The sequence below is a fragment of the Crotalus tigris genome, unplaced genomic scaffold, assembly GCF_016545835.1.
Source record: "Crotalus tigris isolate CLP2741 ecotype Arizona unplaced genomic scaffold, ASM1654583v1 scf7180000017630.2799268, whole genome shotgun sequence".
NCBI lineage: Eukaryota > Metazoa > Chordata > Lepidosauria > Squamata > Viperidae > Crotalus > Crotalus tigris.
The window spans coordinates 795414-819711 of NW_024096524.1; the positions used below are offsets into that span (position 1 = coordinate 795414).

At 38.8% G+C, this 24298-nt stretch overlaps 1 protein-coding gene across 2 annotated transcripts; it reads right to left on the reverse strand.

Annotated features, from left to right (window-relative positions):
* Positions 1 to 14253: 14253 nt before the first annotated feature.
* ZADH2 (zinc binding alcohol dehydrogenase domain containing 2) lies at positions 14254 to 23994 on the reverse strand. Of its 2 annotated transcripts, XM_039334402.1 has the most exons (3): positions 22908 to 23044; positions 18978 to 19035; positions 14254 to 16200 (listed from the first exon to the last, which is right to left on the reverse strand). In XM_039334402.1, the coding sequence occupies exons 2-3, from the start codon at positions 18980 to 18982 to the stop codon at positions 15276 to 15278; spliced, it is 930 nt and encodes a 309-aa protein (XP_039190336.1). In that variant the 5' UTR covers positions 18983 to 19035; positions 22908 to 23044; the 3' UTR covers positions 14254 to 15275. The 2 variants fall into 2 exon arrangements, with proteins under 2 accessions (XP_039190336.1, XP_039190335.1); XM_039334401.1 differs by lacking the exon at positions 18978 to 19035 and having other exon boundaries at positions 22908 to 23994.
* Positions 23995 to 24298: the final 304 nt, after the last annotated feature.

Genomic DNA, 24298 nt, shown 5'->3' on the forward strand with positions numbered 1-24298 from the left:
TGCACCTCACTCTGGGAATTCTTCCTTTGATTTATTGGCACTAACAAAGCAAATTACTCCCCAAAAATTGGTGATGCCTTTTTTAATCAATGGCATTCTCTTCTCTGGTCTTGTAGACTCTGGTGCGGATGTCTCAGTCATAAGAACAGCTGAATGGCCCTCTAACTGGCCTCTTGAGTTCTCGCCGGCAGTCAGGGGAGTGGGAGGACTTCAACAAGCAAGCTCCAGTAAAAATTGGCTTACTGCACAACGAATCACAAAAGGCATTTCTGCTAAATTTAAACCTGTCGTCCTACCTCTTCACACAAATTTATGGGGCAGAGACTTACTCTCTCAATTTAATGCGAAGTTAACTCTGGAAGACTAATAATGCCTCCTTCACCCATGAAGCTTACGCTCCTTTCTGACACCCCCGTGTGGGTGGACCAATGGCCACTCACTTTAGAAAAACAGGAAGCGTTGCAGAAACTGGTATATCAGCAAATACAATCTGGCCATTTGGAACCAACTACCAGTCCTTATAATACCCCAGTATTTGTAGTCAAGAAAAAATCAGGCAACTGGAGAATTATTCATGATTTATGCCTCATTAACATAATAATTAAACCCATGGGTCCGCTACAGTGCGGAATGCCCAACCCAAATATGATCCCTAAAGACTATGATTTGGCAATTATTGATTTAAAAGACTGTTTTTTTTAACCATTCCTTTACACCCTGATGACAAACAACTTTTTTCCTTTTCTTTGCCTCAAACTAACATGTCCCGCCCTACTCCTCGCTATCAATGGACTGTTCTTCTCCAAGGCATGCTTAACAGCCCCACCATATGTCAAGCTTTTGTGGATGCTGCCTTGTTGCCTTTTCGCAAATCCTATCCTAACTTTTTGCTTTATCACTATATGGATGACATTCTCCTAGCTGCCCCGGGTCCTCCTGGCACAGTACAAACTGTCCTTCCCCAACTCATTCAGCTTTTAGCTTCTTATGGCTTTATTGTTGCCCCAGAAAAAGTTCAGACCCAATCTCCCTTTTTATATCTGGGACATAAAGTCCTAGCCTCTCATTCTGTTCCAGTACTCCCTGCCATCCACCTTCCTTCTCCTCTCACTTTAGTTGCTTTACAACAAATCTTGGGCACCATAAATTTTGTGCGTCCATTTCTTGCACTCACCACTGCCCAATTGGCACCCTTGTTTTTGGCTTTGCGAGGCCACACTTCCCCCTCCTCTGTTGTTGTTCTTAACCCTACTCAAAAACATGTTTTTGCCTTAATCAATAGTGCCCTCTCCACTCGCTGGGTGGACCGGGCCATTCCCAATGAGCCTTTGTCTTTGGCCATATTTAATACTCCCTCTATTCCTACAGCTGCTCTTCTCCAACATCAAAAGGGGAGTGTCTCCATTGTTGAATGGATTCACCTCCCCAATACCCCTCGCAAATCTATCAATCCACTGCCATATATGTTTGCTCTTTTAATTACAAAGGGCCGTTTTCGAGCAAAATGTTTAATTGGATTTGATATTGTTTTTTTATATGTCCCCATGTCTCTTACTATATGGGAACCTTTATTTGCCTCTTCAGATGTATTGCAACTTTCTCTTGCTGACTGGGCAGGATCTGTTTCCTGTCATATTCCCTCTGACCCTCGCTTCCAACTCCTTAATAATGTTTCAATTTCTCTGCATTCTCCCATTTCCTCCTCTCCCATTCCTAACGCTGTCACCCTGTATGTTGATGGCAGCAAGACTTATGGTTCATGTGTATGGAAGGAGGGTGAACAATGGCACACAAAAATTACTCCTCCTCAAACTTCTGCTCAGCGTGCTGAACTTGCTGCTACAATATTGGCTTTACAAACTTTTTCTTCTGAACCTTTTAATCTTATTTTAGATAGTCTTTATGTATATAAAGTTCTCACCTCTTTATCTGATTCATATGTGTCACCCTCACTGGATGACTCTCTCCTCAGTCTATTTCTCACACTCCAATCCCTTCTTCATTCCCGCTCTACTTGTTTTTTTCCTGCTCATATTAGAAGTCACCAACCTTTCCCTGGTATTATCTCCGAAGGCAATGCCAAGGCAGATGCTGCCGCTTCGGCCGCCTCGACTCACCAGGATGTTTCTGTCCTTGTTTTATCTCCCATAACCTCATGGGACAGCCATTCATATTTTCATCAAAATAAGAAGGCTTTAATGAAACAATTTTCTTTAACGGCTACGGAGGCTGCGGCTATCATACAACAATGTCCCACCTGCAGCCTCCAAGCACACTCTGTTCCTCAAGGGGTCAACCCAAGAGGGACGCAGAGCTGTCAACTTTGGCAAATGGATGTTACACAATATTTGCCATTTACCCCCTGGAAATATTTGCATGTTTCCATTGACACCTATTCAGGTTTTATTATGGCCACTCCTCAAAGGGGTGAGTCTGCTAAACATGTTATTAATCATTGTATTCATACTTTTTCTACCCTGGGCAATCCAAAAGAAATTAAGACTGATAACGCTCCTGCTTATACCAGCACCTCCTTTGCGCAGTTTTGCTCTCGCTGGTCTATTGTTCATAAATTTGGCATTCCATATAACTCCACTGGTCAAGCGATCGTGGAACGAGCCAATCAGACCGTAAAAAGGGCTCTAGACATGCATGCAAAAAAGAAAGGGGAAAATACCCCCGGCTTGCCTGGGATACAAAACACTCTTAATCTTGTACTTTTTACCTTAAACTTTTTGAATGTTTCTGGCACCCCTGGCTCAACTGCCGCAAGCAGGCATTTTTCTGCTTCTCCCACAGATTCTTCACGCCCCCAGGTATACTATCGACGTTTGCCTGATCCCACCTGGAAAGGGCCTGCCTCCCTCATTACCTGGGGTCGAGGCTACGCTGCAATAGACGACCATGGCGAGATCATTTGGACTCCAGCTCGTTGTGTTCGTCCTTATATGGCTCAACGTACACCACCTCAGCCAGGCATATGAGGATCAGGGACTGTGGGCTTTTAATGCTTTTGTACAGGATGCCAGGCGCACTGCTCTTACACTTAATGTCACGAACTGTTGGATCTGCATGCAAATTCCTGGTGACAGTCGTGGTGGCCTTATTTTCCATGCCATCCCATTCAATGAAACAGGATGGAAGCAGCTGTGGAAAATAACTACAGAGACATTGAATATGACATATGCTGTGGGTGCTCGTATAATGGAACCTGCCAGATTTTGTTTTTATAGCACAGGACTATTCCGTACTGCCATTTATTTGGGAACTTATAGTAATTGTCAACAAGTTATTATATGGAATTCAGCAAAGAAATGCAAATCCATCAAAAGCAACCTTACTAAGGTAAATGACACTTATCGAAGCAATCAATGGACAAACATCAGTACCTACATGGCTTGCCTTGACATGGAATCCATAATAACATTTGCTAATGAGTCTCACCAGGGTTATTATGAGTTACCCGATATGTGGCTACTATGTGGCCGTAGAGCCTATCGCCAGGTGCCTAAGGATTGGAAAGGCACCTGTACACTGGGCCTTTTGACCCCTGCTGTATATGCCTTGCCTCATCTCCCTGATGGACACCTGCGGAACAAACGTGATACTGGTTCCTCGGATCCACCCCTAACATTGGGTGGTAGTTTAGAGACTCAAATCAGCAGAGGAATTCTACCCAATCTAGGAGTTGCCATGAACTATAGGGACCTTCATTGCTTAACAATTGGACTGTTCATATGTTTAATGAAACAATCAACAGCATTAAAATGATTAATCAAGAAATGGGGGAAATAAGGGAAGTAGTTTTGCAAAATCGGTATGCTTTAGATATTATTTTAGCAGCAAAAGGCGGTGTATGTGCCTTAATTCATTCTCATTGTTGTATGTATATACATGATTTTCAACCTAATATTTCTGCTACAGCTAGGAAAATGGAATTTATGCTCCAAAATAATCCCTTACGCAGTGATGGATCAGGCACCGTGGATATTTGGGGTGCCCTTTGGTCCTGGCTACCGGATGGATCCTGGCTACAATCTTTGATTTCTATTATAGTAACCATTTTGATATTATTTGTATTGCTATGTTGTTGCATTCAATGTATTCCCTCCCTCCTGCAAATGTGCAAAAATGTTACACCCTCCACTAGGAAGGACACCTTAATTAGTGAATCAAGATCCCTTCTGGAACTGGAAGTGAGTAACATTGAAAAAACAAAAAAGGAGGAGATGTGGGATTAATTGCACAAATATGTCCATGGGCATCTCCCACAAGGGCCTTGAGATAGCAGGCGGACTGCTCCAAACACAGGATGTATACATCAGCCTTTTGGACAGACTCTGATAAGAACACCTGCGTAGCCTTGCATCTGGAGAGTGTCTGTTATTTGATATATTGTAACCACCCCTATATACGTCTTTTGATTACGCTGTGTGATGTAAAAACCTGAGTAACAATAAAAGAGGGTGCTGGAGTCAGCTCTGGGCTCTCATCCCGAGATACCTGAGTGCGTGTCTCATTCTCCATGGGAGACCACCACATTAAACCTTCACATTTGGACCTGGTTTTTGATGTCTAAGAGAGAGTTCTATTTCCATATTGGAGTAGCTTGATTTAGATTTTGCATGAAAAGTGTTCATGATGAATCAAACCTAACAACTTGGATAGATTTATATTTCTGTTCTTGGTATGTGATCTCCGTGTTGGGCAAACCTTAAGTGAGAGCATTGCTTGACATATAATTTAAGATTAAATAGTGATGCTGGTGATCTATTGTCATTTATTTTAGAGAAAGGATCACTGAATCAGAATTTGTATGTAGATTGTCTAGAATTCAAGAAACAAAACCAGTGTTTCTCTGCAACTGTAGTTCCACAATGATGTAGTATGAAGTACAAAATGTTGAGGAGGCATAGAAAAGCTGCAAGGGGTCCACCTAAATATATTCCTTCCAGCTTTAAATGGGATTTAAGGTTTAACAAAGAAAAAAAACAGTGTTAAGTCCACCTTCCTTTTAGCTTTGTAGTATTGTTTCAACAATTCTAGGGATGACCAAGACAATGTACAATGTACTATGTACATGAACATTTCGTGTACATGTATTGAGGTATTATGTATATGTGTGCTATTTGTTACTTTATATTCTCATAATGTCAGCTAAGGACCAACAAGTAGCATTTTCTTTTAGTTTGTGGATGAATGGATTAAATCAGATTTCCAACTTGCAGCACATGGCCTGCCTGAGGCATGTTGAAATTACTCAGATTTATTCTGCATATTGTCTATGTTTCTATAACCAAGTCCTACGCACATTTCTTCTGTATGCTATTTCCCACTGAATGAATCCCTTAGGGTATATATTTTAAGGAAACATGTAAGAAGCCTGTCCATAAAGCTTTTATCACATCCATAGTAGGATGGTGCATAGAGCTTCATTACATCAGTGGTATGATTCTTAGGCTTATGTACTTAATTTGATCCACTTTCAGAACAAATAACAGCATTCCTAGAATGACTTGGGTCATTTTTTTCCTGACCTCACTAGTGGCATGTTTATGATTGTTCATGATCTTTTATTTTAAATAGCAATAATGATTTAAATAAAATACTTGGGGATGCGAGTGTTTTGGACTGGTATGTAATATATGACTGTTACAGTTTCCCATGTTTTTCCTATTGTTTTCTGTAGGATGATCTCACTGCAAAACTTCACATAGGTTCTATTTGTAGGTAACACAATTAATCAATAAATTTGTAAAATAATATCTGTCTATTACATTGTCTAATTTGTAAATATATCTAGTACATTGGTCCTTTCCCAAGCATATATATAACTGAGTAAATCCTAGAATTAGACTTTCATTAAAAATGATTATTTGAATATAAACCTGTAGTAAGTTTTTTATTTTGTCACAGAATAATCAGAGTATGAATAGAGCAAAGGATCCGAAAAGACAACTTAAGTATTAAATGGGGGCAGGCAATGCAATGAGGTGTGGTGCTAAGGGACAATTGGCAAAATTTAATCTTCAGTGAAAATTATTAAACTATGTTACTTAGACTTATTTCTGAACCCAAGTGAAGACAAACATTGGTGGGAATGCTACAATCCATGGAGTAATAATATATCTGTTCCCAGAGACACTTTAACACTAGAACAATTTTAATGGCATTGAATTATGCTAAAGCTAATTAGTCTCAAACAAGCATTTCATTCTGTTCATGCCTTTCCATAAAGCTGCTCCAAAAGCTTTTGTATTAAATCTCAAACTTTTTCCTCAGATGAACAGCATGTAATACAGAATGTTATGCAAATTATTTTCATTATTGTAAATCATCTTTACAAAAATGCCATTTTTAATCACTTACAATGTATATATTATAATTAAGTGAAAAACCAGTATGACCAGAAGTATGGTACGTGGAAATAGAGGTATTTTGTTATCTGCTTTGGATTTGTGTTTGCTAAGCTGCAACTGCATAGAAAAGAATTAGGGCTGTCCAAATGGTTTGAGATTTAGAGATTTAATATGAAGATGATTTGGTTACATCTCCAAATTAAATTGATTTTCTGAATGAGATTGATGTATTGATCAGATCATTGAGGTGAACAGTATTCAGAAACTCAAATGATTTTATGTTTTGAACCAAAACACTTAATTTAATTGCAATCTGGTCATTGGTAATTAGTGACTATGGGCAGTATACTAAACTACCAATTTTTAATTTTGTATATATATAATTCATTAGTTATGGTGTAATCTTTTGAATAACTGATTTGACTTGGTGATTAAGCCACTGTGCTTCAATAGGTCAAAAGGGACCCTTCAAGTTACAGTAAATGTTAGTTCCTATGACATGCTATGAAATCCCATATGATTACAATTTATTCACCTTGCTTTTTGTACCTATATGAGACCACGAAGGCTCTCCAAGTTTCATATCCATGCTCATGAAACCCACCTTTGTTACACTGATTCAGGTAAAGATGTTAATTGGGGTCAAACCCAGTAACTAATTGGATGAGGACTACGACAAATAAAATGAATAAACAATCTGTGAGTTGTTCTTCTATTCAGAAGATGATACTGAATCTAGTTTGGAATTGCAAATTAACTACTAATTCACATTTCTGGAGTATTCCTTGATTCAGTTTTGTCAGAGCCGCTAATGGCCTTGTCAGGAAATACATTTTCACTAGCTATGGTTAGTAAGTGGACTAGATATTTGGCTCCTCCTGAATATGGGTAGCTTGTTTGTAAAGATAAATGCTCTAGAAATGTTCAGATTCCATAATCATACTATCTCCCTTTAAAACTGCTTCTTTGAATACTCTTAAAAGATCAAACTCAAAATTCAAATTCAAAATATAATTGCCAAAATTTGGGACTATGTAAAAATATTGCCACTGTGCTTAAACAATACATTAGGTTGAAATGCAGGGGAAAAATCTATGTGCTGGTGCTTACTTCTAGAAGCCAGACATGAATCTAGCATCTAAAACAGTGTCTACCACACAGTATTATATACATCTATGCTAAGATCAACAAGACATGTTTGCCTATCTTTCAAGTCTAATATTTTAATACAAGTGTCATAAACCATCCTAGATATAAAGTAATTAAATAGATAAACAATAAACATAATTCAAAGACAAGCTTCCATTTCTTAGTTACTTTAGAGCATGGGTGTCAAACTCGATTGCGTCACATGATGTATCATGATGTATTGCAATGTTTTTTGCCTTTGCGGAGCCGGAGTGGGCGTGGCCTACATGTGATGCATCTGGCCCATGGGCTGCCAGTTTGTCACCCCTGCTTTAGAGGGCAACAATACAGAGAACTAGCATAGACAACTAGTATTGGACTGCATATACGGTAAATTAAAAACTTGTGGTAGTTTATGATTGCTTCAGAGAATGAAATGAAAGAAAAGCAACTGTTTAACAGAGCTATTTTATAAACTATTTGGATTAAAGCAATAAATTACTATTTTTATAAGTAAAATGAATAATTCTATACTGTTACACTTTTCCTAAGTTATGTATCTTATATTATTTCATTTATTCATTTGTTCTTGGAAAGAATGCCCCTGATATGTTGAGACTATTTTGAGACCACATTAGAAGCCATTATCTCAGCAAGTAGATACAAACTTCCAAGTCTGTGTACTTAAGATATTGCTGCTCAATAAAATCACATGATAGAGTTTCAGCAACTACAAACCATTTGACTCATTAAGAGCCCAATTCCTTGAAAAAGTTTTTTTTTAATTTGGGAAGTAGGATGGGCCGTATTTGGATGCATAGAACTACACTAATTAAACTTTTACTCTCAGCTGCTACATAGCCATTCCTCACATGAATACACACACACAGAGGAACTATTTGGTTACAATGATCCTTTATTATTATATATATGGCAAGGAAAACAATTCAATTCCCTTTACACATTATTCTGTCTCAGATTTTATTTCCATGATATTTGCATTTGAGTACAAGTAGTCCTCAATTTACAACAGTTTGTTTAGCGACTGAAGTTGCAACGGCACTGAAGCGACTTATGAGCGTTTTTCACACTTATGACTGTTGCATCACATGATCAAAATCCAGACACTCGGCAACTGACTCATATTTACAACGGTTGCAGTGTCCCAGAGTCATGTGAACATCTTTTGCGAACCTCTGACAAGCAAAGTCAATGGGGAAGCCAGATTCACTTAACAACCATGTTACTAACCTAACAGCTGCAATGATACACTTAACAGTTGTGGCCAGAAAATAAAATGGGGCAAAATCCACTTAACAACTATTTCATTTAGCAACAGAAAATTTGGGTTCAATTGTGGTCGTCAGTCAAGGACTACCTGTATTATATTTTCTTTTGTATAAATGTTGTTGCCACCTTGAATGCTACTTGTTTAATGTCAGGTGTAAACACTTTTTAAAATGGAAAGAAACAACTATTTGTGGATCAGAAGATAGAGAAAAACAAGCTTGCTGAAATAGTATTCCATAATTCCTGTTCAAGCCACAAATCTCAAAATTAGTGTGAACTAGAGTGTGAAAGGGTTAAACATTGTGCAGGTACAGTTCTTATAGCAACTGCAAATGTTACTGAAATAAAAGGCAGAAACAGGAAATCTAAAAAAAAAATATCTTCCCCAAGGCAGACATCTGTCTTAAATGATGTAATTTGTCAACTTTCCAGCATCTTGTAGTTCTGAACACAAAAAGTTCTATACTAAACAAAGAACATTACATGTTCATTAGCTAAAATGTTCCTAAAGTACTTAACAGAGAGTTTTCATTTAATAAGCAGCAATTACTTGCAACTGTGCAATATATAAACATTAATTTTGGGTAACTAATAACTATTTCAAGACATTCTAGTTGGGTTTTGATAGAATTTTGTATCAGATGACAAAGCAGAAATTTTAAATAAGGGTTGTTTTTTTCTCTGTGTTAAAATCTGTTACACTATCCAAAACTGAGTTGTTTACTGTGCTAAAAAAAAGGCCCAAAGTGTTAAGGTATTACAATAAATATTGTATTTATATAGATCACTCATATTAGAATGTAAAATAAGAGGCAAATTTATCAGTACTGAGCTAAAAAATAAATTAAGAGAAATAGTAATTAAAGAATCCTGTTTATTCAAAACATGGAAAACTTAGCACATATTTAAGAGTGTATAAAATTTAACTAGTGTGCAACCTGCCCATAACCTGACACTCCCAGTGACCTTAAAGACAATATGGAAGGAAGGCCATTCTCTATAGAATAGTGATGATTTACCCACAATTTTCTCTCTAAAAATGAGGATTGACAGTTGCGCTGCATTATTCATTTCTGTTTAGAATATTATGATAATTATTTAAAATGTATTTTTAAACATATGTATATCCTATACCAGTGTTTCTCAACCTTGACAATTTTAAGGCATGTGGACTTCAACTCCCAGAATTCCACAGCCAGCATTGTTGGCTGTGGAATTCTGGGAGTTGAAGTCCACATGCCTTAAAATTGTCAAGGTTGAGAAACACTGTCCTATACACACATACTTTCAAAGTATACGTATGGGTTACTAAATTTGAAAATGTCTGTAAGTATGGTAGTAAAGATCTGGTATCGGGGCAAATCATTTTTTTTAAAGAAAAAGACCTTCTCATGCCTGGAAAGAGTCCAATTTCTAAGGATAAGTAAAAATAACGCGAACCTGTTCAAGATTACCAAAAAAAAAAGGGGGGGGGAGATGGGCCTTTCCTGCTTTCATTTTATGTTTTTCTTTAACATGGAGCTTTCATACCATCCCGAACATATAGTTGTTTTCAGAATATATCATTGCCATGCAAAACATAATAAATTTATCTTCATTCACTTAAGGCAGGGCTGTCACACGCAGGGCACGCCCACCGCGGCTTTGCAAAGGCAAAAACCTTGTGATACGTCACGATACGTCACATGACGCAATCGAATTTGACACCTGTGACTTAAGGGATCCATCAGTTAAAATGTTAAGTCTTTCATCTTTATTACCTTTCCATTAAAATGAAAGAAACCTGGACTATTCAACTCTTTACAAAGGGGGGGGGGGAAATGGATTAGATCTTTATTCCCCAGACATACATATCCAACTCACAAGCAAGTGTGTAGGATGTTAAACTTCATGGTATATTTTATTGGATTACAGCAGTGTTTCCCAAACTTGACAATTTTAAGGCATGTGGACTTCAACTCCCAGAATTCCACAGCCTTCTGGGAGTTGAAGTCCTCATGCCTTAAAATTGTCAAGTTTGGGAAACACTGGATTACAGCATTCGACATTTGGCCATTGCCTGTCCTTTCCCATTCCTATTTATGTTAATAAGACCTGCAGTGTTTAGTGTTTCCTAGTAGGCGTGTTCACATGTTTTGAAGATGGGTCTGTTCTATGGCTGATAGATTAGAAATAGACAAATTAATAATTAACCCTTCCATTGGTCTAGACTTTCTTGAACCCTGCACCAGTAACTCTTTGCTATAATGACGACACAAAGAGCCTTAAATCAAGGCTGTGCTGCTTCTCCATAACTCAAAAACATCCCAGTGGACAATAGCCTCCAGCCCCATTTATCTTTAGTGCAGTTGTGACACTTCGGTATGATCCATAATTTGGCAGCTATTTACCGTGACAGTTCTCTTCAGTGCAGCCATAACATTCAGCGAAGGCATTATCTGGTTCCATTTACCATACAAATTGTATTGTTGTACATGCATGCTAGCAGCTATATTAGGCACCTGAAAATGAGTAAATCTTGTAAAATAGATACTAACAGCCTATTCAAATAGGGCAGGTTTTCCCCAGTTTGGCAGAGGAAAGGCAATGAACAAAAAACATTTCTGAAGATTGAGGGAAACTTTTCCCTGAGGAGTTGCAATTACCTGTATTTCCACAGTCTGGCAACTACAGCCAGCAACTGGCTTTTTTTCTTTTTTCTTTTACTTTTTCAAAAACATCAAGTCTAGAATATTCAGAAACATAATTTATTTTTTAAAATCAAATCCATTCAATAGAAAAATTATGATAAAATATGCTAAAATGGCAAGTGCAAATGAATATATTTACCACATATTATCTATAAAATATTTTTTATATTGTATTCTTTCTTTCTTGATATCTGTCCCCTTCCCCTCATCACTGAAACTTTGGTTTATTTCCATATAGGAAAAAAAATGGCTGTTTTCACTCTTTGCAAAAACATTTTCCCATCAAGATTTTCTCTTGAAGCAAATTCATGTAGAAAAACTTTAGACAAAAATATACAGGTTTACTCAAAAGCAAGCTCCATTTAATTTCATAGGACTTAAGTATTTATAGATTTTCAACCTCTGTGACTTTCTGAATTCAGCCTGAATATTATTAAAAGCTTGTTCTTTATACCGTGTCAATATTAACTTTCTAGAGCACACATACGTGCTTAATTATGAATTCATATTTTTTAAAAAAACATTTTAAAATAAGTCCGTTGGATGCCAAATCCAAAGTTTTATACAAGCATCATGGCTTTTTCTGGATTCCCATAGCCTCTAGTACAGCTTTTTGAAAAAGTTCAACCACGCATCTTAGTTCAAAAGCCTGAGAAAGGAAAAATTCTACTCTCCTCTCCAGCAACTTATATAGTGGGCAACTTGAAACCTCCTTTAGTATATTATTATTTTTTACTTATACAGTATAATTCATGAAGTCAACTGATCTGTCAACAGTCTTTACTTTTTTTGTATATTGCTGAATGAAAATCATAAATACCAAGTTTTCCTGAAAGTAAGACCTACCCGAAAATAAGTCCTAGCTTGATTTTTGGGAGTGGGCCTAATATAAGCCCTAACCTAAAAATCAAACTAGGGTGGGGGTGGGATGGGGGTGTGGAGCTTACCATTGTAGCCAAGTCTCCCATGGATCGACACTTGCCTCACCAGAAACAGCAGCTTCATTCTGGAGCTGAGAATGGAGCTCAGCCTGCATTTCGCATTCAGAGGCCTTCTCGGAAAAATGCCCGACTGTGAAATGCAGGCCGAGCTCTATTCTCAGCTGCAGAATGAAGCTGCTCCTTCAGCTGCAAAAGAAATGGGCTGGCTGGGTGGAGCTGTTGGTTCATGTATTATGGTATTCATCATAGTCCTTACTTGCATATGCACTACCGTACACTACAATAGAATGGATGCTGTGATTATTATTAACAGAACATGCTTTAAGTTCTTGCATTGCTTTAATATATTTGATAATTATTACAGTCAATTACCAGTTTTTCTGGTAGCTGTTATATTTAGTGAAGAGAAATAATGCAAATCTTCAGATGACATAAATTTCTTGCTAAAACTATTGTCTAAGATACAATAAATGATTTTATATTTAAGTGAATTATTGATTTATTGGGTGCCCAATTGAAACTGAAAGAATTTATACACATAGTAGTAAACCAAACATGTTTAGTAGTAAATACTGGTAGTACACCAAACATGCTTAATATAGTTATATACCAAGTATGTTAGTATACAAACATGGTAGCAGTAATAACAAGCAAATTTAGACTGAAGTAATTTTTCTGACATCAATGGATCTTATTTATGAAATTAGGATTTATGGCATCCCTGTAAATATTGTTTATAACTAAGGCCCTCAAAATTAACTGTGAGATTCAATGTTAAAAATGTGCACAGATGAGCAATTTGAAGAAGTTGATTTTTAGACATATAGCATTAATATATAATGACTTGTAACAGACCTGGGTTACAAATACTTTGTATGAGTTACTTATGTCTAAAACTGAATATTATTCTAATATTTTAATTTTTTAATCAAATCAAATAATCAAATTAAATCATTATAATGACAGTGTATCTATAAAAATTTCAGAGGATAGTAGCATCCAGTTACAATTTATCAACAACAACAAAAATTACCAGCCCAATCCAAAACTAAGTTAAACTGAAGTATTTAGATACAAGCCATTTAAATCCATTGATACAATGGAGTTTAGTTGGTTTAAGGCAGTGGTTCCCAACCTTTTCTATACCCTGTGCCCCTAGAACACTTCTGATATATTTCTGCACTTCTTATAAAAGTTCAAAATAATGGCAATGAATTATGCATATACACTATAATTTTGAAAACCCAAGTTTTTGCACCCTCTGGAATATCATCTGGCACCCCCAAGGGGTGCGAGCACCCCCAGTTGGGAACCCCTGGTTTAAGGGTTATGTCTGTAGTAAATTTAAATCCAGTCTCTACTCAAAGAATGCTTTACACTTTTAAAAACTTGTTTCCAATTTTCCAAATTCTTAAAGAAGTAAAAGAGCCGGGAACAGGAAACTAATATAGGATATTTAAAATGTATCATATGTTTGTCCTCTTTGAAGTTTCTGAAAAAAAACCCAATTGTATTGAGTCAGTACATGTATTGATGCACTTGGAAATCAAACATGCTTGTCTTCCCCAAATCTCAAATAGGACATACAAAGTGAATAGAAAAAAGGTGACTGTAGAAAGCTCTACTTGTAAAATGATTTTTTAAAAACATTGCATTTCAAAAACAATTATTGACAGTTCAGTTCCATTTATCTACTTAGATATAAGTTTTGTTAAGTTCAAAAAAGTTTATGTCCCAATGGAACTTCTAGCCAAATAAGTCAGGCATGAGATTATATTGTTGAACAAAAGGAGGAAAAACTGGATAATTGAATCACACTGTAAAAAATTAACTGTAAAAATTTTATTTTAATTTTAATGTTTATGCTCAGAATTGTACAAAACGATCTCTTAAAGAAATAACATTTGATCACATAGCCAAATACGTTCCATATACTGATGCCATTCTAATACAACATTTTAATCTGTGCCATTTCCATTTTCAGAGATACAGCATATATCTTCTGGTGCGTTTCATTAATTGGAAAATTCCTGGATTATTTATCTTCAACAGAATTTAAAATAGTTAGATAACATTAGAAAAGTTCTAGTAATAATTGAGTGTAATAGCAAGACAACATTTGAAATATAATTTTATAAGACAACCAAATATCCCAAAATATAACAAAAAATAAAAATAAAATAAAAGTTGGCAAGGTTGAATCAAAAGTAAAAAAAATCATTTTCAACCAACATACACATAAAAAGGTCATACATGTTCTTACTAGAATAAAAATGTATTATATAGAATATGCTTTGTAGGAAAAAAACTTTTTTTACAGAGTATCATTATCAAAATGTCTCTGCAGATTGTATGTATCCCAAATTGTATGTATAACAAATCTCAAATTTAGTTTAATAGTGCAGTCCCATACAGATATTTATAGGTATAATCAATCTGAATAACAGTAGGGCATATAGTATTGCTGCATAATCCTAAGCATGTCTACTAAAAATGGCTACTAAGCCATTTTAAGGACAATGGGCTTCATCTTATTCAAACTGTATAAAACTGCAGCTCCATATGCCTTCACATACTGAGTTCCAGAAGAAAGGTATAACATCAATTCGTAACAGTTTTGTACTTGCTTAGAATTCAAATCCACTGCAAGTTGGAAATTGAAAATCTCCATACCAAAAAATGTGAAAATAAATGTAATGCCAGCTACAAACTGCATTTTTAAACCACACAAAACCTCTTAAACAAATCAAAATACTGTTTTGCTATTTTAATATGTTACTCGTTGCCAGCTTTAAAGAAATTAAAGCATTATCGCCAAGCATAAAATGCCCATTTGCTCTGTTTTGATTTATGTCATTGTTCTGTTTTTACAGCTTACTGTTGACAGAGTGAGGTAATTCAACTACAATTTTTCCAATGTTTTTCCCCATGTACATATAATCTATAGCACGGAACACTGACTCTAAGCCAGTAAACTTGCTCTCTAGAGACAGGTCTCCAAAGTCCACCTCGCAAACAATTTCTCTCTTTTCACACATTTCAACCAAGTGTTTCATAGCCATTTGGTAATCAGAAAAGTAATGGTTTAAGAAGAAACCTCGGATACTGGCTGATTTTTTAAGCAACTTTGCTGGCAGCATTTCTGTGTGACTTTGTGGAAGGCCGGTAAGTGTTTGGTAGCCAGAAATAAACCCAATAATGATCAGGCGACCTTTGATAGCCAAGGAGTTGATAGCCAAGTCATACATCTCTCCACCAACTGATTCATACACAACATCCACACCTTTGGGGTACTCATTTTTGAGGACAGCAGCAATATTTTCAATTTTATAGTTGATAGGTCGATCACAGCCAATAGATTTCAGAAAAGCACATTTTTCATCACTGGAGCAAGTTCCTATTACGTGGCATTTTGCCTTCTTTGCAAGTTGCACAGCAAACTGGCCAGTGCCTCCAGCTGCTGCTGTCACCAGAACTGTCTTCCCTTCAGACAATTCTCCAAGCTTTTTCAGACTGATATATGCTGTAGTTCCACTTACCAGAAGGGTCAGAAACTCTGGTTTCATAGAAGGTACGGGAATGGCTTCTTTAGCAGGCACAACTGTATATTCAGCAAAAGCTCCTGGTCTTATATAGGCCACAGACTGGCCTACAGTGTATTTTGCACTTGCACTTAAGCCCAAGGCCACCACTTCACCAATCCCTTCAAAACCTACATCAAATGGAGGCTTAACCAAAGAGTCGTACCGGCCAGCTGAGTAGTTAATATCAGATGCATTAATGCCAACAAATCTAGAAGAAAACAAAAAATGTGTTAAGATCTCTTTTTAACAAGACTTGTTAAGAAAATATTTTCATTTAAATGCACAAGGCTGGAGACTTAAGTAATGCCTCTTCAAATATCTCAAAGGCTGCAGCAGGAGTTGTTTTGTGCCCCCCCCCACTTAAAAAAATTATTGTATCAAATTTCACTTCTACTAACATGCAGACTTGACATTATAACTTCAAATGAAAACCTAAGGCATTCTTGTTATACATGACAAAAGTAACAAAGATAAGCTATGGAATAAAAATATGTTTTTTACATGGCATGGCATAGACTAGACTAGAATAGAATAAGCAAATATATAGACTCTGGCAGCAAATTTACATTTCAGATTGTAATAACACTTTATATGACTAATGATAATGTAAAGTATCAAAGTCCTCTGCAAGGTCGATGGACAAAAATGTTACTGCAGGCAAATTTATAGAAAATTGATCTAGTGGCTATAATAAATTTGCTTTTTGATGTGACTAATTTGCACATTATTAAAACATTTTGCTGTATATAAATGACTAAAACACCTTAAAAGAACCTTGAACAGAAAAAGTAAAATAGTGCACCAGTAGTTTGCACATATTGATTTTTAAGGGGTAAAAATGAGTGAAAGTATTAAAGATGGGCAATGAAGTATGTTGTGGTGCTAAGAAATAAGTTAACTGAAGAGAGATACATTTATTTCCACATAAGTTAAAAAAAGAATCTATACTGATATGATTGTCCTTTATATCCAAAAATAAATAAATCTTGCCATTTAATTATGCACGAGAATGAAAAAAATACGTAAAAAAATATTAGTTTCATACCCAAACTGGGAAACTGTATGTGGATTTATGGGGGGTTGAAATCATTTACATGTATAGAAATAACCAAAATAAAGGAAGCTCTTTGGACATTTCTAATTCTAAGAAAACGGGCCAGTTCATTTTGAAGTGTTCTCATAGGTACGATACAGATACAGAAATATATGTGCATACATCCTCAGCTGAACAACTTCTGCAGTGTCCAATTCTTTATACAATCTAGCCTGCATCTGCACCAGAGGATACCTTCGTTCTATTTATGGCTCTTCGGGAAATCAAAACAAAACTAAAGTAGCTTTAATTTACGCCCTTTCTACCTCCTGTAGTGGAAGAGTAAAGCGAGGCGTGCGTGCGTGCGTGCCGTATGTGTGTGAAAAAAGAGAAAGATTCTAAAGCAAAGGTTTGCCTTAAGGACCTGAGAAACAAAAGATCGGGGCAGCAACGCGAGGATGGAAGAAGACTCAACTACGCGAAGAAACTCTTCTTCCCTTGCCTCGTCTATAGAGCCAACTTCTTGCAGGAAGTTTACTACCCCGAGAGGCGGCGGTTGGGCGGGAAGCCGGCCCTATTTATCCTTGCATCCTCTGCTTCTCCACTTCACACAACTGATTTGTGCTGCACGTAGGATGTCCCCCCCCATCTTTCGCCCAAAGTCATAGGGTGGCGCGGCTCGTCTGAAAAATTCCTTCCTCCCGCGAGCCTAATTGTTACTGCTTTCACGCCTCTCCAGCCTTTTTTTAACGCCCCTCTTTCCTCCAGCCGAGGCAAAGGTCCCGCGCTCTCGGCAAGCGGCTTCTTTCCAGAGCGCAAGATCAAGTTCGAGGCTTTGATTTGGTCCTGAGACTCCCAGACCGTGTTTTCCCTTTAGCTCCAGCCTCGGGTCTGAAGTGAAACTTTGCAAGAGCGCAGGGCCGGGATGGGACTACCTCTCCGCAAATGTCGAAGCGGAGCTGCCCTTCACCACACGCGTTTAGACAACTTTTCCCCGCCTCAGCCCGTTTCCCATTTTTTCCCTTTTTAACTTTTGTAACGATCCCCCCCCCCCCCAATATGAGATAAAGCAATACAGAACGTAGCGGCGCAAACTTGGGACATAAACGAGGTGGCTGTCTGAGTGGCGGCGTCTAATAATTCCGTTGGCCGAAGTGCTACTACAAATAGCACCTTCGTCCGCTGTATCTGAATAAGCTCTGCTGAGGGAGCCGTGTTTACTTTGACTCCCGCTGGCCGGCAATGCGTGTGCCCAACGAAGGCGAAGTGGTTACAGAGCAGACAAGACTTTACTCCGTACGGCTCCGTTTGAAAGGAAAACTGCTGACAGCAAAGAGTACCTTAACCCGCTGTCAAGTTCGATTGGAGGGTGAAAGGCCACTGGGTGATCCTCTCCCAAGCACCACTACTTTTCTCTCCTTATGCCAAATACATGAGGCCGTTTCCACTTTCCACTTTGGGTTTTCCCTTACAAGTTTTCCAGGCGCTTATGGTTGCCTCTTGCCAACTTTATAGGAGCTTTCCCACCCCCATGGAAAACAAGGGCAAAAATGGCAGGATTGTCCAGCAAAAATCTAGGGAGGAAAGACAGGGTCGCAGAATCAGCAGCAGGTCAAGTAATAAACCCAATTAGGTTCAGCAACCTTTCTAGTCCCCAACACCCTGATCTTTCTGGCAAGTTCTTCTTCAGAACATAACTGAATAATTTAATCTCCAGACTCTGCTTATTCCTTATCCCATTCAGCACAAAACATCACTTTTTTTTAAAGTTCCCATTTCAGCAACCCTAAGGTTAGGGAAATGTTATAGGCCTATATCTGAAATTGTGGTGACTTTTAAAAAATGGATGAGCTTTTGTTACAGACTAAAGAATTATTCCCACTATTCTTATTAGAAATCAGCAAATTTCACGCATACACCATTATTGCACAACTACTTGGTTGTATACTTACCCCATTACCCTGTTCACTTTGGGGCTTTACACGTTCAGGTGAAAGCTCCACTGAAGCACTAGGTAGACAACAACAGAATAGTAAGGTTTCACTGAAATTAACTGGATAACTGAGGGCACCATTGGTTTGTATCTGTTTGCAAAACTAAGTCCCAAGCCTAGCTTGTGCGAAGGGAAGGAGATGTGTGGCCTTTCCACAGCAACCACTATTACCTAGTAAATTAACTCTTGACCTAACTGATGTCCCACCCCTGCTCCTTCTTTTCCATTTGCATCAAAATAGAGGCATCAAGCCTTTAACACAGTTTAACCAGTGAAATGCTTAACTTAAACAACCAAGGTCCCCACTTTCCATAAGGCAGCAAATTTAGATTAATATGTGAGATGGGGGGGGGAGGAAGGCATGTTTAAAAGAGGTTAAGCAGCTTGTATGTCTTACTCAGAAGCAACTTACTCCCTCAGAAGACCTGATGTTTAAAGGAGGTTAAGCAGCTTGTATGTCTTACTCAGAAGCAACTTACTCCCTTAGAAGACCTGATATGTTTAAAGGAGGTTAAGCAGCTTGTATGTCTTACTCAGAAGCAACTTACTCCCTCAGAAGACCTGATATGTTTAAAGGAGGTTAAGCAGCTTGTATGTCTTACTCAGAAGCAACTTACTCCCTCAGAAGACCTGATATGTAGGGCAGGAAGCTTGAACAGGCAGACAAAACAAAGTCACCAACACCCAGAAGGGGAGAGTTTAACCCAAACAATCTGCAGGAGACAATTATAGCAACTCTTCCCACTTTTTTACACTTCCCATGAGAATCTACCCATCTTCAATTTTTCTTTTCCAGATTTTCATATCAATGTTTCTTATTACATTGCTCTTCTATAAGAATCAGACATTTGTTACATATTTGCTGCTCATACCTGTGCTGAGTCTTGCATTTGCTTATGAACCCGGCAATTAGCATTCTGGGTTGAGACAGAGATGTATATATCTTTCTAAATTCTATGTTTAGTTTGTTTAGTTTACTATGTTTGTTTCCTGGTCTTGGTCACAAATTCACACTGGTCACAAAACAATATAATGCACTGCTGTATTTCCCGTTGACTTTTTTCTCTATAAATATTGCAGGGGGCTTATTTCTGCTATTGAAAATATATCCTACTGCATATCTATTCGGTTATGAGGATAGGCACATTTTCCAAGCAGAGGCAGAAAAAGAATTTCATCTAAATTGAAATCTTGTTCTAAAAAGGAGGAAAGTTAAAGTCAAATGAACTTCAACAGCCCAAGGCAACATAAATGTCATTCAGGCATGCATGGGTATAAGAGTCACAGACAAGACAAAATGTAAAGGTTAGTTCTGTACTATAAGCATGTTAAGGTGAGTAAGTAGTAAGTCTGTAAGATAGTGGTGATATTCTTAAACACCTTTTCCTGCCTTCTTTCATGCCTTGTGATTGACCAGAATGAATTTTCAAGGCTAAATAAATCCAGGTGACTGCACTTATTCTACTGAGAGAGTGCAAAGACACTTTCCCAGGCTGCAAAAAATGTGTGTCTGTGTGTGTGTGTACGCATGTGGTATGTGTAGACAATCTTGAGGAAGCTTTCAATGAGTAAAAACAGGCATCAAAGAATTATATTCTTAACACACTTTATTTTGCACTAATGAGATCTCTGCGCTTGCCAGTGTGAGAACCTCCAGGAAAAAAAAGTGGAGGAGGAGGGCAGGAGATCACCTCACACAATCCACACAACACAAAAATTGTGAACTCCCAACTCCTGTGATTTCTCACATGCACCTTTGCAAACTCAAAATGTGTTTACCATAGAGAGGGGGGAGGGAAGAGAGAGATGGCCTTGTAGGTTTGAGACTTGGCATCCCTCATTCCTCCAACCTAGGACAGCTCACAAGCATTCTCCAACTCCCCAGAGAGCCCACCCAGCAGAAGGAGAAGGATGGGAAAGAGTTACATTGGAAACAAAATAAATTGCATGCATAAATTTTCAAATTGCATGGGGGAGGGGAGGGAGAAAGTGCTGTAGAGGAGGGGATTTGAGAACAAGGATGTAACAACCTTTTGATGCCAGAGACAGTCAGGAAACACAGTATATGGTCCTGTACCCTTTTGTATCAGCCAGTTTTCCCCCTTTCTTGCCGAGAAAGTGAATTTCAATGTACCCAGAGCTAGATATCACTTCCATGTTTAATATTAGCAATGGTTCAGATGCTTGCTTTCTAAATGCTGCCTTCTGATAACTGCCATAATTCAAACCTTTTACATCAGAGAGGGTAAGACTTTATAAATGTGGGTAATGCTGCACACAACATATAGTATATATATTCCTATGGTTCAGGCAGAGCTAGGATAACTATTGTCATCTGTATTAACACCTGACTTTGTGAGATTCACAGATCATTTCATTCTAGTCACTAGAATGACTAGAATTCAACTATCTAGTTGAATCTATCAGATTCAATAGGGCTAAAAAAATAGTGCAAGGCAATTTCAGATTATCCCAAAGTTCCTACAGCCACATTAAAAGAAAACATTTTAGGGACAGCAGTGTTGAATCTGAATAAACTCCTCTTAAATATCTTCCCACAAATCACAGACTAAATCACCTCTTTCCGGTAATGACAGCTTCTTCTTCCCCCTGCCCGATTTTTAAGTTTTTGGCTCTCAAAAGTTGATTTTACACAAGAGAAGACCAGACAAAATCCATTTGTAGAAACTATATTCTGGACAGCTATACTCTGTCTAAACATCTTTTTTTTTTTTTTGCTATCAAATGACCTTACTACATAAAGCAGTGCTCAGCGTAGAACTGCAAAACAATAGTCACATACTGTCAAAGGCCACGGGCTTCCATAGAGCTCGCAGGAAGTAAATGGTACCAAAATCGGTAAGGCTTTACTTCCGTGTAAACGGAAAGCGATTGTACAGGGGAGCGCACCTTCCTCCCGCATCTGTTTTTAGTCTTGCTTTTGTTGTGAAGGGGAAAAAAAAAGAGGATAGTGGAATTAATCGGCTGAGGAGCGACAGGGAAAGGTGGGTGGCAGCCCCATACCACGGAGGTCCCTCGCCTTCCTGTTAATTCAGTTCACGCTTAAGGTTAGTGACGTGGAAGACTGCGGTGGGGAGGGGGGAAAGGTAGAGTTTTGTACACAACTTCCTTTAAAATAATGTCTGGAGTGTGCAACATGCGCGCGCACCCAGCCCGAGATGACGATAAATAAACCTAAGCTCTAACACTACGTCCCAATTGCTCGGCACGAACCTCACATGGAGATCCACACAGATCTGCCAGTCTTTTATTGTATAGCACAACTAGCTCTCGCCTATCCAGGGCGGTACAGCAAAGAAAGGGTCGCCTATTCGTACCCTTGCACACTCAGTGTGAATACTAGGCGCAATCCTACCCAGCCTGGGAGGGGCTTGGAAATTCATTTCCTGGTTGTCGAAGTTCCTTCTTGCACCTTTATGTCACCTTACAGGCTCGAGATAAAGTCGCTTCACGACTTTTCTCATCTTTTCCTGAGTGGGTGATGGATTTCTTTTTTCCGGAAGAGGGGGGAGCATAACTGCCTTCCCACTTCTTTTTGTCCATAAAATGCGGAGGACGGCCGGACGGCCATCAGCGCCAATTGAGCGGCCGCTTTGCGTGCACGGATGTGTGCCACCAGGGGCTATGTGGAAGGGCATTTGGGATAATAAATTATGCCAACAGTCGTCCAAGGCAGATGATGCAATTCGATAGGACCGCAAAGAGAGGGACGGCGGGGGGGGGGCGGCGGCACTGGGCCCTTTACTGGGAAAAGATTCGGGGCGGGCAGCAGCAGGAGGGATCGCCTGCTCCCTCCTCACTTATAGCTAAGGTGCCAAGCCTTGGGAGTGGGAAGAAAAGGAGGCGGCAGGGGAATAGAATCTCTCACCTGTTTCTAACAAGCAAATCGCCGTCTCCCGGGAGCGGCACAGGCGCATCATGGCGAAGGGAAACAGCTTCTCGGAAGTTTGAATTCAGCTTAGTCGCTACCAGTTTCTTCATGGAGGACGGAATGGACGAGCCTTGGAAATCCAGAAAGTGGCGCGAGTAGGACATGTCCACGATAGGCCGAATCGGAGGAGTACTCAAACAAGCCCGGGAAGATCTCCCTGGATAAATCAGACGCTGTTGGTTCAGCCAATGGTGCCAAGCTCCCCGAGACATCAGCCACACGCTGATCCGCCGATGGAAACTCATCTACCAACCTTTCGCCGCTCTCCTGGACTCTCCAACCCAGGAGTCTTTCGCAAGTGTACAGTCCTCCAGCACAGGCAGGCTCGGTATATTGCGATTTGTGTATGTAAATAAAGTCTAATGTAGCAAGCCGCCGCCTAGCTCCAAGTCCTTCCTTTCCAACCCCTCCACCACTCGGAAAGATTAGATCAACAGTAGCAGCCGCTGCAGCCGTTTCGCCTGCGGCGGACCTTCTGTGTCCTGTCTTTAGCTTTTTTTTTTTTTTTTTTTGTAAAGCACAAAGTTCGTTTCGGAGCTGAGCTGACTTACGGACAAAAACAAAAACAAAAAAACCCGTGCGCTGATATGCTTTGTGCAGCCCAAGAACAAAACGGGCAGAATCACACAGCGTTCAAGTGTGTGGAGAGAAACATGAAACCGAAAGGTTGCCTTTCACTCAGGAAGGAAAACATACTTTTTGGGGAGAAGAAAGGGCAAATCCCCGACCTTTATTCTACATTTGTCGGTGGAGGACACTGATCTGTTTGTTAAGGAAGAGACTATAAATTGCATATTTCAATTTGCGGTATCTAGCCTTCCCCCCAGCTCTTTCCTTAAAAAAAACAAAACACCCCCGGATCTGATTGTTTCTAAACCGTTCCTATATAAATAGAGAAAAAAAAGAAAACTCGAATGTAGGATTAGTTCAATAAAAGGTTAGGCTGGGAGCAAGAAGTTGCAGCTAATCTGCAATGTTATTAGCAGCCCGCTAGAGCCTCTGGCTGCTGAGACAGGCCCCTCCCCTTCCGTGCGAAACGTTCACTTCCTCGTAAGGTGGTACAAATCAAACCAGAGCCGCTTGCAACCGCGACTGGAAACTGCGCTTGCACTGGAGTGAAAATACCGTAAAGGCACCAGAGATTTACGGAAGGACCGAAAGCATATTTTAAAATCTGGACAGGCGTGCATATATGAGCTCCGAATGATAGTAATTGTAATAGCATTAGCAGTAGTAATAGCAATAATAATAGGAATGGACTGCTTCCTATGTTCTTCTGTCCTCGTGGTTTTATAACATCCCCATATGACAAAACAGGCTGGAAAATG

Coding starts and splice junctions, on each gene's coding strand:
- ZADH2 (XM_039334401.1), bottom strand. CDS start 23,215: ATGAGTTTCCATCGGCGGATCAGCGTGTGGCTGATGTCTCGGGGAGCT. Junction 16,201..22,907: donor GATTTGCTTGTTAGAAACAG/GTGAGAGATTCT, acceptor GTTTTCTTCTAG/ATTTGTTGGCATTAATGCAT.